Source organism: Malurus melanocephalus, unplaced genomic scaffold (assembly GCF_030028575.1).
Source record: "Malurus melanocephalus ecotype Western Australia unplaced genomic scaffold, MMel_1.1 scaffold_8, whole genome shotgun sequence".
NCBI lineage: Eukaryota > Metazoa > Chordata > Aves > Passeriformes > Maluridae > Malurus > Malurus melanocephalus.
In genome coordinates, this window is record NW_026623240.1 from 1233881 (window position 1) to 1249186 (window position 15306).

The 15306-nt window shown below is 40.1% G+C and overlaps 1 protein-coding gene across 1 annotated transcript; it reads right to left on the reverse strand.

Moving 5' to 3' along the window:
- Positions 1-525: 525 nt before the first annotated feature.
- RWDD3 (RWD domain containing 3) lies at positions 526-9660 on the reverse strand. Its single transcript, XM_057373425.1, has 4 exons — positions 9564-9660; positions 3755-4233; positions 2920-3035; positions 526-2821 (listed from the first exon to the last, which is right to left on the reverse strand). The coding sequence occupies exons 1-4, from the start codon at positions 9646-9648 to the stop codon at positions 2707-2709; spliced, it is 795 nt and encodes a 264-aa protein (XP_057229408.1). The 5' UTR covers positions 9649-9660; the 3' UTR covers positions 526-2706.
- Between the last annotated feature and the right edge of the window lie 5646 nt (positions 9661-15306).

A 15306-nucleotide genomic window follows, 5' to 3' on the forward strand; every position in this document is an offset into this window, starting at 1 on the left:
GCAACATCCATCCAAAAGAACAGCCTTTAAAAATATTGTTTACTTGTCTGAACAGAAGATATCCTCCTACCCTTAAAAATAAGCAACTGATTGATAGGTAGGCAAAAGCATTTGCTTTAACAGAATCAGACTGACATCAGTTTTCATGTTCTCTGCTGTCTGAACAGTATCAAACTGATCAGATTTGTAATTCTACTGAAGCACATCAGTGCAAGCAAAAAAACTGTAGCACTTTCCTACACTGAACTTGATGATTTGTCCAGTGTAAGCTAGTGAATAACAAATTCAACTTCAGTAAAAATGCATCRTATAAACTGTATTTTCCAGCTTCTGAAACACAGAAATCATCTAGCTTGTTAAAACAACTTCATTTGGCAGAAAGATGAGTACAGACAGGAAACAGCTGCAATTTACCCAACTGTCACTCCTTTTTTTTTTAATTGGTTGTTGCAGAATGCCCGCTCAGGCCAAACAGTTCACCAAGAAGGCATCAGGCAATAAAACTCACAAAAATACACCAGTGCAACTGGCAACCACTGGTGCCACAAATGGCATTTCTAGGAGGGAGGAAAACCTTAGAAAGACTGTATCTAATCTTGCAAGCAAGATGATCACAATTTATGCCTCATTTTTGAATCACATGCAAATGAGATCACATGAGTAGGTATGCCATTCAACCTGACTCCCAAAATCAGCAGATCTACAATGCATATAGCAAAGATGTATCTGCATCTGGCAAAATCTGACAACATTTAGTTTTGCACAGATACTGATTATGTTTTCTTTTGCTGTACATGCATAGGTCTTTTCCTGAGTTTGATACTTGTCAGATCTGTCACATACTGTAAGGAGAGACCCTCTGCACTTTTCAAAACTTTGTACTGCACTGACACACAATTTTTGAACCTGAGAACAGCTCGATTCTAGAAAYTAATTTAAAATAAATGTTATATGAACAGTTTTAAGACACTTGTTTTATTCTTCCTTATAAAAGTAAAAATTCAACTTTGCATACACTTAAAATGATAGAAAATCACACTTCCCRTCTCTCAGGAAGCCATTTCAAAATAATATAGAACAGATTTGAAAAACCTGTTCAACCCAGTCTGTTTTCTACTATGCGTGAAGTACTGTATGTGGGAAACATGAAAGACGCATTACAAAGAGTTTTGCTACTATCTCATTAAATTAGCATCAGTGCATAAAATAACATCCAACATACATTTTTGAGACACTCTGTATTAGGAAAATTAACCAACTCCTGAAAAACTTCAAAAACTTTCGAACAGTCTACAACCCTTTATGCATCTGTTATCTCAAATTAAAAAACGTAAAAATCATCCTAGTCTGCTTTAGCTGCTTTTCTAGAATATATCAAGAAAGGTATGATCTCATGGTCTGAGTATRAAACAGGAAATCAGATCTTACACAATTATGTGTCAAACTACACTATGAGAACTAAACAAATTTTACTGGTCTTCCCCCAGTACAATGGAAATAAATTAATTTACACTTAATTGATCAAATCTGTTTAATTAACATAYGAGAATATATGAGACATTTGACTTCTGGGACTGAGTTTTAGAGAGCAGTAAAGCACATGTTTAGCTACATGCTAAAACCAATTGAAACACAAAGGCAGTGCTAGCTACTGAGAAACTCATGACTGCAAAATTTTTATTACTGGRTAATTTATCTAGTCTTGCTAGAAAGTGGTTTCGGGTAAAACAGAAACCAAAGGACATACATTAAAAATCGTAAGCAATAAGTAGCCAATTCTCCCTAAGTAAACAGAACTTGTACATCTTGCACAATTCATAAAATTATGCATATAGTTTCAAACACTATGCAGAGGTGAAAGACGAACTACTGATAAAAAAAATTATAAGCTGGTCGAGCCCAGTGACCAACCAAAAGACCCCAAATAAACAAACAAACAAAAACAGTTTAATTGAAGCAAGATATCTAAAGCTGCACAGACAGTAAAACCAAATAAAGTGCAAAAAAAATCTGTAAACTATCAAAGRAAATATTACAATTGGCTTTACCTCAGTTTTTAAATCAATTTAAATCACCCACAAGGGTGTTTCTATACATTTTAGAATAATAACTAATATTCAAAAAGACACCATTTTTTCAGGCCCCAAGTGACATGAGCTTTTCCTTCAAATCAACATCTAATATTTACAGTCAATTAAATGGAAAATGAAAAATTAGCAGATGAACTCCTAAGGGTTATTAAGTATATGCTGGCCTCATATATTCAAATCCGTGTTTGCTCTGGTTTTTCATAGAAATATCTTCATATAATCTTCAACAGCAAAATTAATCATGCTTTCTAGCAGGCCATTATCAACAAACTCCACCATGAGAGAGAAGAAACAATGCATTGAGAACAGGGACTGCAAAATAGACTCTGACTAGAATACCATGTTTTTTAACATTATTTCTTCCCAATCTCTCGCATTTGCCATGCGACTAGTACAATCAACTTCACACTGCTTGGAAAAACTTATTAATATAAAAATGTCAAAAAAATAACAGTTTTTAATGCATGAATTGCCTTCTTCTGGCAAAAGGATGACTACTTCTGGTATTTTTTGCAGAAAAGCTTCAACATTGTTTGCCACATTGGTCCTTTTACCTTCCATCAGCATCTGCAGTCAGGTACTGCTTTGGTCAAAGGTCCAGTGTTTTCTTTAAACTTCATTTTAAGAGAGGAGGCACAAACTCAGAGAAAAGAGCTGTAAGTCCTGCAGTTTCAAATTCCTTTTGTAGCTCCTCCAGTGTTGAATATTCTTTGACTTCAAACGTCTGAAACCTACATTGTAAAAGGGAAACTCATGAATATGCCTAGATTTGTCAGAATGTAATTATCGATTCTGTTACCTTTTTATCCACAACAGTACTAAATTATACCTTTTATGCTGTGACTGTACTTCTGTCTCACACAGTACACTCATCATTTTTTCTTTGCATTTCTTTCCACTTGAGTCCACATCTACCTTAGAAGTTTTCTGAAGAATCAAGTACTCCTAAATGACAAAAAACATCCCAAAATATTAAATGTCACCTAGTATTTTCAAAGTTTAGTAAAATGCAAAAGCTCATTCAAAACATATAGCCTGTTTTCAGAACACAGCAATCAAACTATGAAAGTGCCCATCCCAAAAAGTGCCCAACCACTTCTACTCATCTGTTTTAAGTTATGCCCAGGCCTAACTGACTTAGAGAACATGAGTTAGAAAAGCCAAAACATTCTCCTCCAACAATACTAAAAAATCCCACCTAATCCAGTGGGAGTTCAGAAGTACTGACAAGAATTTCAAAGTCCAGGCATGCACTAGGGGCACCATGTGGTTCCAAGCCAATGAAAGAGACAGTTAGCAATGAGTTAAAACCATTATCTGTTATTAATTTCTCACCACAAATTTTTCCACTTTCTGGGGCATCTGGGAAATATAGGAATCTGAATTTAGGTGTATKAAAGTCAGGAAACAAAGGGATACAGGGGTATAATTACAGTGGGAAGCAAAGCAATACAGGCCACAGGTCTAAACTTATCACTGGTTTCTTTCTCATAGAATACTTTCTTTTTCTTAAATATAGAATAAAGTGGTTGGGCCTTTCTACTCTCATAATGATCAATTTGCTTCCAAAATTGTTAATCTTAGAAAAACACACACAAAATATTCAGACACGTAGGTTTCAGTGGTAAATCGATAGAACTAGTCAACATTCATTGTTCCCRCACCTTAATGCTGCTCCTGTCACCCTGAAGAAGAATCAATATTATCTTGCCCATGAACATCAGTCTTCCAGTCAGCCTTAGATTTGAAGCCCATTTTTCCAGAGTTTTCACATATTTTGCCTTTGCTCTCATGTGATCTAAATGCAAAAGGAGCATCCAGATACCATCTTCTGTTCTTTTTGACAAAGTAGTTTTTTCATTGGAAACTGCTGCCGATTGCTTAATGACATCTTTAAGATGCTGCTGAAGCCAAAGAATGAGATCATGTACCATGGGTTCAGAGAGATGCTTCTTTGCTTGTTCAAGTAATTTATCTTTCACCTCCACACACTGGGCCCTTGTAAGCTGGTCTGAGTTAACAGAAATATTCGGTACAGTTGATGGGTAATTGACTGGTAMATGAAACAACAGCTTTAAAAGTACATCTGTAGCCAGTAGTTCTTTCACACAGACTTGAATTCTAAATGAGATTCCATGTATCTCTGGAAAATATAAAAAAAAAATAAACATTAACAGTTTGGTCAAGTTGAAATACCTATATATTATTAGAGCATGTTATTTTCTTTAACAATTCAACTCAAAATAACTGCCATTTCCKATAAAATAAGAAGGGGGGATTTTTTTTGTAAGGTGGGGGCTTTCAACCACCAGTGGCTCAAGCTATACCTGCAGGGAATCTTGAAATGAAACACTTCTATAACACAATAGAAGGAAAGTTATTAACACATTCTAAAAAGCATTCCCACCTTTTGGTTCTTTCAAAGTCTAGACAAGCCAGTAATAAAGAATTGTCTCTCTCAAACACGTAACTCAGCTTCTATAGCTCAACAGCAAAAGCAAGGACAATTGAACATARAGACTTTTCTGGATGGAGTCATCACTGCCCTAAGTTTGCTCCTGAAGAAATCTGTACGACTTCTAACATCAATAATRATGCAAGGTAAACAGACTTGCACTGGGTATTTTTAAGACAATCATTCAAAAGCAGTTCCACACTAAGAGGAGACTTGTAAAGAAAAAGGTCCAAATCTTTGTCCGCTACAACTTGAAAATACACTTGAATCTTTTCTGTCAACTCCCCCRTAACAGTTGAGATTGACATAAGGAAAACATCTCTGTTAGACACCTGACCCTATATAAATATGCAGGTACTCATATAAATGTATGTTTATGTATCTGCTCAAAATCTGTTGCAGGTCTGCTCAAGAATAAGAATTATTTTCAGAGTGAAAAGGATACACACAACATGCAGCAGGAAAGGCTAAAAATCACATCATCCTGATACATCACACAATCAAAGATGCTTAATATAAAAGTTTTGTACAGTAATTCATSAAATAAAACCTTCTTAACTAAAAGTTTCACAGAAAAAACAATACAAAACTTGAAAAAGTGAAAAGCGGGGACAAAGGCCTAACCTACTTTTGCTCCTCTGCTATGAAGTAAGAGGGTATCAATCAGATAAAAGATGATCTTCTTCAGATCTTCTCTGCTTCACCCCTTTGATGCATCCTAAACACTTCACCCCTCTTCTTTCAAAAATTGCTAAAATGTCAGGTTGATTCATTCTGTGAGTGCAGGAGAAGCCAGATTTGAAAGGCAGATTAGAGCAGAACTGAGTTTCAGAGCAGCTCTTTTGAAGTGACTTGGGCTCTCCCCCCCGCACCTTACCTTACCTTCCTTTACACGACAATCAGTTGAATTATGTTTGATTAGTACTGCTGATGCCACTAACCAACCTCTCTGATTTTGTAACTGAAATCTACTAAAAAAGTGAAAGAACCTAAAAGTGACTTGGACAGAAAAGTACTTGACAGAGTTTATGCAAGGGCTKGCTTCCAAACCTCCTTCCTGGATCGTACAAAGAACTCTCAAGGTCAGAGAAGTCACAAAATAAAATCAGCAAACCCTCCAAATCCAATAATCAAATTCTAGAAGTACCATAAAGCAATCACCAAACATCTACAAACCATCACTATCCAAGACTGAAATTCAGTGCTGAAAGCAGTAGATGCAAATCCAGTAAATTTAATGAAATCACACCCAACCATACCCATACTCACAGGTACCACAACTCAAAAGTGGCATTTTGTGCCAAGAGAAACAAAATCTTCAATCCTCCAAGATCATACCAAGGGTTCCAGACTATTTTAAGGCAAATGTATTCCTCAGAAAAACACCAGCCTTGGAAGAGACCCTTGCATGTGGTCAGTAGCTACAGAGGAGGATCTTAACCCTTCCCATCCCAATCTCTGTCTTCTGCTGCCCTGACAAATGTTTCCTCCTGGGCCCTAGCCATGGTAGCTCCTCTGCCATTACGCCGGGCTCAGCACACACACTCACAGACACAGGCAGAACACCCTGCACTGCATGTCCTGGGGCCCCCAGCACTCTCCTGCTATCCCGGAGGTGTCTGCACACTCGAGCACTGCACCACACACAGTGCTGCTGCCTGGGTCCCTCAGCTGCCCCTGCTCAGGGCAGCCCCAGCAGCTACACAGCAAGCTGCAATCTGGCTGAACGGGATAAGCATTATTGGACTGCCCGCAAATCACTTCATTTTAAACTATGTTGCCAAGAGATGTTAAAATCCACAGCCTATATAAGTTGAAAAATACTACTCTATCGCCAGATTAATTACAGTGACACAAAAACATGTTACCTTTCTGATAATCCTCCTAGGATTGTTTCACTAGCTTGTCACAACAGATCTCACCAACTCAGAAGTAACCGAGGGATAGACAGGCCAACCCTGCCCCTTTGACAAGGGCCTCCTGCTGCACTGATCTTATTCTTAAGCCTGCAAAAATCTCACACCTTTCCTTGTGATGATGAACTAATCCGAAGGAAGCAGAACAGCCTTGCATCCCAAGGTGTATCACCCCCAGCCATCCAGAAAAGCCCAGCTGCGCTCATTTACATCTGCTTCAGACTTACTTTTAAAAAGAAGAATCAGTTCAAGACCTTTGCAGGGCTACAGCATCTTAAATTTACTTAAACCTTGCAGCGTCCATTTTCTGCACCAGCACTGCAGACACTGGCAGAACAAAGAGCAAACCAGCGGCGCCCTGCACAACCTGGCTCCAAATAAATATTTCCTTTGTTTGCACATGCTACAAGGGCCGAGTTGTCTTCACTGCAACACACTGATTATTTCTGAAATAAAAGGTTGGGTATGACTGTTCTGCTGGCATTTAATGTGCTAATCAGACCAAACTCAATACATTTTAACTCCTTTTCCCCTATAGCTGCATGCTTATCAGTATATTTAGCTCTAGCATACTTTAGATTTTTTCTTATGTTCCATGTCAACCAGACAGATATCCCCCTCCTCTCCTGCCCAAAGGCATTTTATGCAACACATGCAGTCTATTTTTAAATTCAGAAAATGGCACCTACTAACGTACAAGCTTAGAATATCTAAATATATTTTTATAGCAAGCTTGGTGAAAAGACCAAAAGAGAGCAGATTAACAATTAAATTATGGATTTCTATCTGTAACGCTAATCTTTGCAAATAGATATGTAAGGTAAAAAAGATATGCTGTAATTAGTTTATTTAAATTCATCCACACATTGGTTTTGACAAAAACACATTTTACATTCTGAATACTTCATTGTTAAATTCCAAAAAGCCAAAGTTTTTACCATACCAAGAGACCTGTAAAAGCATTGTCTTACATTCCTGAAAACCATGAATCCCCAATGGCCTCCTTTTTGATCCCACGGATCTACACACAAATTACTCTTAATGTCTTAGAGATTGCATAACATAACAGTCTTCCAGGAAGTTATGTATGCGCACCATTTGTCAATGACAATTTATATGGTTTGAAGAGATAAACCAAATGTAGGCTAATGGCTACAGCAAAAGGTAATTGTACACAGACTAGAGAATTCTGCAGCTTCAACAAGTAAATTCCAAAAGTAAGAAAAATACCAATAATCATTATTGGAAACAATCTTCTCAATTCCTGCAGAAAACTATGGAAATCAACCAAATATACATGATCCTATCACAAACACAGCCTGGTTAAAGGCCCTCCAAGGTCACATAACATCAATATAAATAAAATCTCCTGTTCCCATTGTGCACTTGTGGCATCTCACTTTATGTTGCAGAAAGGTTTCTAAACTTTTTATATTCTGGCAACCTGTAAACACAAAATCATTTTTCCTTATATGAGGCAAAGAGAAGAACGTGCCTATATTTCTCAACAGATTTGGAGGAAYAGACGTGTATACGCAATGTTCTGAATATGCGCACGTTTTTTAAAATTAACATCTGATAAGCCTGGATATTGCTTTTTCAAACTATGCCCAAAATACCATTTTTGAACTTTTTCACTTAAAAATAAAGCTCAGTTGAAACATTTCATCAATCATTTTAAAAATACAACCCTAAATACCAATTACAAAAAAAAATAAAATGGCAGAATTACATGCCCAGACTGGAGCAGGAGGTGCGTCATGCATATCTCGATACAAAATTCTAGTTTTAGAYGTCTGCAGTTAATTGTGCTTGCTGCAGGTACTAATGTCTTCGTTCAACCTCTCTCCCTGCACAGTCACCTACAATGCAACAACTGCCCAGGCCAATATCCAGCTTTTCTGARTATCTCCAGTGAGGGAGACTTCACGAGCTCTCTCGGCAATCTCCAGCACCGAGTCATCCTCACAGTAAAAATCACAGTTCTTCAGGGCTCAATACATACATGTGCAGACAAAATCTGACAGCAGGCCACTATATCCATCTTTAGCAGCATTCCCCAGGACTTCACCACAGTCCTACCAGCGGGAAGCTGCTCCTTGCCCATTACTCCGCTGGGAGCTGGGCAGCACCCTGCAATAGCTCCCGGGACACAGTGACCTGTAGGCAACATAGGCATTTAGGCACAATGTAGGCATTTTCTGTGTGTATGTGCATGTCTATCTGTCTCCAACAARTATCTAAGAGTTGTCACACCTGTGGTAAGCACTAAGCAAAATTTACTAAAGGTCTGGATCTGARCAGACACCAACACTTGCATATCCCAACTGACATTTATGCCTGACAGTAGCTGCTATTGTACACTGATCTACTGAGATTTATTCGCCCGTGCTGAAGGGCCATCTTCACAGCACTGTACAGCACGGACTGATAAAGGCCATCTCTTAATACTATCTTCACATCAGCGGCCACCACGAAGGCATCTACACTTCCTGCATTCCTTGCCTACAGCATCCAGCAGCTGACAGGAGCAAGCACTACAAACCTGATCATTCCGTTTATAGCAGACACCACACATCAGCCTCAGTACCTTATAAAACCTACAGCCGTAAACATCCTGCTGAAGAACATCTGGCAAGTCACAGTACCCACCTTATCACCTTACCCCAGAAAARCAGACATGACCCAACGCGCCTCCTGCCCTGCAACAGCTGTACGCCTGCTCTGTATTGTCGGATAAATACCTGGTCCTATTAACGCGTACAAGATTCACCTGCGTGTCTACCTGGAAAGCAGCCAGCCCCTTTTCAGCGCTGCCCTCGCCGGCTCCCAGGGCCTGCAGGGCACTGAGAAGGTCCCTAACTCTAACGGAGCAGGGCCCGCTGGGCTCCGTGCCCCACGGCAGGCCGGCAGCAGTGTCACCCRGCGGGGCAGGGACACGCCACAAGCGACAACAGCGAGCGACCGAGCCGGAGGTGCCCCGGGGGCTGAGCCCCGCCGCCAGCGGCCTCGGAGCGCTWCCTCCCGGGGCTTTGCCGGGCCGGGCCGCCGCGCGGGCAGCGGGAGAGCCCGGGCTGGGGGCACAGAGCGCGGCCGCCTCACCTGAGGCCGCCAGCACCTCGCAGGCGCCCGGCTCGCAGTAGATGGCGGCGAGCGCCGACAGCTCCTCCCGCGCCAGCTCCGACATGGCCGCCGGCGCGCGCCCCGCGCCCCCTGCCGGCCGCGAGGAGGCACCATGGCCGCCAGGGGGCGCCTCCGCCGGGCCGCGCCGCAGCCAGGAGAGCAAAATGGCCGCGCTGATCGGTCCGGAAGGGATGGCCTGTCCCTCTGCCCTGTCCCTCCGCCCTGTCCCTCCGCCCTGTCCCTCCGCCCTGTCTCTCTGTCCTATTCCTCTGCCCTGTCCCTCCGCCCTGTCCCTCTGTCCCTCCCTCAGTCCGTCCCGGTCCCGAGGAGCGCTCGCCTTGTCCCTCTGTCCCGGGGTGCGGAGGTTGTGCGACGATCCGACCCACAGGGAGGAAGAGCCGGCTCGGCCTCGGGCTGTACACGCATCTGCACACACTCCTGCCCAAAGAGTTACTAAAATATTAAGTTATATTCAACTATCGTGGCTTCACAGTCCTGTTACCAGCCCTCGCACCAAGGTTGTGCACTGCCAACAGTACCATTAACTCCCAGGCAAAATCATTCGGTATCTTCTGCTATTACAGAATCATTTTTCAAAGCAAGGGCCGGGGCGATTACTTTTCAGGAGCGTTTATCCTGCCCCGTTTAAGCCCCAACTTGTGTTGAAATAACAAGAACCACAAGTGCACCGAGCAGGGGTGGAGGGAGCAGCACTGCCAGGCTGCTGTCAGAAGGCTGAGGTGGAAATTAGCCTTAGAAGTGCCTCCATTCTATTATTAAGRACTTCCTTGCCCCTGGTCTTTCCCCCTTCTCATCCACTTTGCATATTCCATTTTACATGTTTAAATAAAAAAGTYGATGTAAATGTCTTTTGAATTGACACTATCACAAGACATGGAGGTCTCTATGAATAAGTTACTGCACTCTGACATTTGGAAGTCATCAAATGAGACAGTATAATGTCAGCTTGATATTTTTCACTCTATGAAAATATCAGCTTCATGTCAAAGATCTAAATTCCATCTTAATGTAATAAGTTTTCTTGTATTCACAGACAACTGAAAATGCTAAATATTTAAATTTGAAACGAGTTTCTACAGTTACAATCTGGCCTTCATATTCCATTATTATGAAATTGAAAGTCAAGATCTTATTTCCCCTCTTCCTTTTTTTATTTCTTCAAGCATTGCAGTGTTTGATAGGACATGATCCATATTCTCTAAATGGATACTTCCCCATCAATATGTGTCAAATAGAAAAGTCTCGCTCTTTAGAGTCAGCCTGTATTAAACCAGCTCTAACATGCTGTCACAAAGCGATTGTGCCACCAGTATCTYCCACTTTGCCTGACAAGGCAAACAGAACACAACCTTTCATACATAGGTAAGATTAATCTTCCCAGTGTTATCTGCAAAAGCTCTATCCTTTGCCTTCCACTCACTGTAATTACAGTCTCAATTAGGTGTTGTTTCAACAGCCACTAGTGAATATATACGAAACTGTGCTTTTAGACCAGTTTTTCCCTAACCTGAGTGACAAATCAAAGGAGGAGCAGAGAGACACTTGGAAAAAAAGTCAATTTGAAACAACCATCTATATCTTTTTACTGTCATTTCCATGCCAGCCCCTTTGCCATGTCCTCAATCACAACTGCAGGCAGTTCTAAAAGCACACACTCCAGAAGGCATTAAAGGACTACTAGGAAGTCTAGAAATCACTGCAGTTGCCCATTTTGGGCTCTCAAGACAAACATTAACACAGACCCCTCAACCACAGGAAGGTGATGCCACACAAACTCTCTCCACCTTCTGGCACTGCTGCAGGACAGCTGCATTTCTCCTGTTTTCTGATACAACAATGTCACTAGCTCTAATGCAGCCAGAATGGCATTCTCACCAGTCAGAACTGTCCTTACTGGAGTTAAATAGCACCGCTTTTTCAGAGACCTAAGAAAGAGGCTACCATTTCTCTAATAACAACTGAAATATTATTGCAATGGTAGAAGTCTTCCCCAAAGTGGCTTGTACCAAAATGGCAGAGAGAAACCAACAGGAAACGTGTAAAAATATTTCCAAATAAACTAAGAGGCAAAAGCTTGAAGAAAACAGAAGGAGAAAATACATGATAAAACATGGAGGTATTTGTCCCCTGTTTTTCTCAAGTACAGCTAGTGGAAATGTTTTGGGGTTTTGGGTTTGGGGTTTTTTGCAGTGTTTCTTTTACAGTTGAAAAAAACTCATCTAACAAAAAATTTACATTGCAAATTAAAGCTGCCAAAATTCGCATAATTTGCTGTAAGGTTAAATTCAGCATTTTCATGACGTTTTGCTTTTCAGTTTTTGAAAATTAGATAACAAACTCTCATTGATATCTAAAAAAAGACCTCTAATTTGAGAAAAAACAAAACAGAGGGAAAGCCTTTTCTATTACTTTTCCTTGTAAGTATTTTAGAAGGAAGTTTTTCAAGGATCTGTGATCTAGCAGTGCTTTTTAAAAGCACTTGCATTTATCCTCCATGCATCAAACTGCTCTAAGTCAATTCCCTGAGACACTTAATCTTTTGGCAGATGGAAACTCATTTTGAAAGTGTACTAATGATCAATTAAAGCATTAGCTATCTCTGCAGACAGGAGGTTTATGGGGTCATATTCTTCAGAAGCTGGAGGCAAGAATGGCAGAATGTTAGCAAAATACTTAAAACTTTCTGTAGTTACCACAAAATTGGCACAACATTGAAAATAAAAAACATGACATGCTTTTTTTCAATAATATGTTGAAAACAAATGTGATGGTTTGTATTTTRTGAGAGAGGCCATGGTCCAAACTGAACATCAGCAAAAGAAATTTTGTAATCTTTTAAATTTTCTTAATGAAGCCTAATAGCTATCCCAATACTTCCAGTAAACTTACGTAATCGGACTCCAGTCAAAAATACATACCCATGCTGCAAATATGCAGACATGCATTGTGAGGAGCTGCCATCAGAATCAGTGGCTCACTGGTAAATAATGTGTCATTTCACACATGCTCAAGGGCCCACAATTAGGTTTGGAGACAAGTCCTCTGCCCAGAAGTTTCTATGCAATTTGATGTACAAGTAGTGAGACCAAATCTAGCTGTCATAGTCATAAAAGAATATAATGTTCTTCTTCTAGGAGTTTGACACACCATTTTTTTCTTGAAGGAGAAGCCTAAGAACTGATTAGCCATCTAATGCAAACTAAAAAGGTTGCTTTTTATGACATGACATGTCTAGTATGACCTAAGAGGTTCCTAATACTAACATTGATGAGAATCAATACTTACATGGTTTACTGCATAAAGACTTTGCATGCAATTTACTTTGTACAAAGGTAGAGTAATAAAKAGAACATATTTCCTTTCAGTGAGAGTAAAAAGAGCTTTCCTTTCAGTGAGAGCATAAAGTTGCCTACTACAAATTTGTAAAAATCTAGCAATCCTCKGCATTTTGAAAAAAGAACATATGTAAATATACTTGTGGATACTTTGGTAGGGAAGGCTATGATGCTGAAGACATAAACACATCTAGCATCAAGTTGTATATTCTGTCTTCAAAACTTTCAACTWAAACATCAAGTACATCTGCTCGTAGATTCCCCTACAGGCATAAGCAAAAGGAGACAGAGAATTAGTGTGCCATTTAATTTAGTAAGTGTTGGGAACAGATATCTTTAAAAAGTGGTGATTTTGAAACAGGCATTCCTACCCTCTATAAAAAACAAACTTTAAGAGAGTCCAAATATTAGGCAGTGCTTCTTAGTCTACCAGTTCATTTTTAGGTGCTGAGATACAGCAATGTATCTGTGTCTCCATCTTTTGCAATTTGGCAAAATWAGCTACTCTTCCCCCATACTTTGATACAAGAGTAGAACAAACACAATGGGAGTGCAAAAGATGACAGACTATTTATGATCATTTTCAGAGCACTGAGAGGTCCTTTGCCACTCGCACACCTTTTAAAAGCAGAASAGTATTCATCAGCACATTTGAGACTTCAAATTTAGAGAGCACATTAAAGTCCTGATGGTAAATACATTATGTAAACACTAGACAGCATTTCACACTACACTAGCACACCTCTTTCACCTCGTAATTCAAAAGTGGTAATCCAGAACACTTTTCTCTGGCAGTGGAAAGTATCAATGATCAAAGAATGGACACAACTGTCTTCTTACAGCAACACAGTTTCTTTTACAGTAAAGCAGAGCAGAAATTTTAAGTCTTAGCTGAAAATTTCTTAAAGGGATTGAAGCTAGGACCATTGGCATAGTATGAAAGGAAGGAGCAAAGGTGTTTCTAGGGGACAGGGGAAAAAGAAATAAGTAATAACAGAAGAGCTACAACTCCCCTTCCCAAACTGCCTGCGGGGGCAAAATGTTACAGGACGACTCAAGAGGGTCAGGAACTCCAGGCATCCCAGAAAGATAAGCCTCTGAATTACTCCCCAGAGCAGTCATGTTGGCCAGATACTAACAGGACAAACTGCAGAGGAGCAGGGAGCTGGTCCATCGTGACTGAGCAGGGAAGGTGTTGTAGGCACAGCASCAGTCTGGTGCCCCTGTAGAGTGGCAGCAGTGCCAGGCACTCCAGTGCAAGGGAGCCACTGCAACCTGAAGCGACACAACAGCAAGAGGCCAAAAGCCACACCTGAATGCACAACTGCAGGAAATCCAGGTCACTACCACTCCTGACTGCATGTGCATAACCCAAGGCCTGATTACAGCTGGGAGTGTTATGCTGGAGACTTTTTCCACCAGTGCCAGAGACCGCAGTTTCTGGGCACCCCAACATCCTTAAGAACACATCATCAGCAGAGGCCAGAGAACACCCTATTTTCATCTGCAAGAGTCAAACACAATGGGTCAGGCAGGGCTCTGATATGGTTAAGCAGAGCACAGATGAACTTCAGATACCAAAATACAGAACTAATTTTAGAAACAGCCTTTCTTTAGCGAGTGTCTGCATTTCCCCTTTGGAATGTGAACAACGTAAACCTTGGTTTGAGATGTTTGGTTCCAAAATTCTGTGTCACCCTGACTGGGAACCTGATGTCACTGCAGAATTCCCTGAAAGGGCCTGATCAGGATACTACTTCACTTTCTTCAGCTCCATCWACTCTCCATACCTTCCTATACTTTCAAAGAAAGGATATAAATTTGTTATGCATATACATTATTTCTTTTAATATAGGCTAAAAAATATTTTTTCAGTTAAAACATCCTTCCCAAGGATTAAAAAAATGTCAGTTTAAATCACGATTTTTCATCTACGCATCATGCTTCAAGGAATCCAAGCCTAAAATGGAAACCTCTATTTACATCCTTAAGTCTTACTGTTTGTAGAAATTAATTATTTTCATTTACTCTTCTAGGAATGTTTTCTTTTCTAAATTTTCTTGCATTCCTCTCAAGTTAGCCAGACTCATGATGAATATATTCGTTGTCATATGCTATTACYCTGAGAACTGCTGTTTCAGTTAGCTAACATTTGAATTTAGTCCTTGGGTTTTGGTTCTGTATTCACCTGAAAAATGAGTAGTATATATTCAATATATACAACAGTTAAATTGTAGTAATATACAATACATAGTAACAGTATCAAATACACAATGTATAGCAAGATTATAGTTGTAACTGACTATAATCTTAGATGACACACACAAAGCTCATTTTAGTAATTCTTACAGCATGATCACCAAATA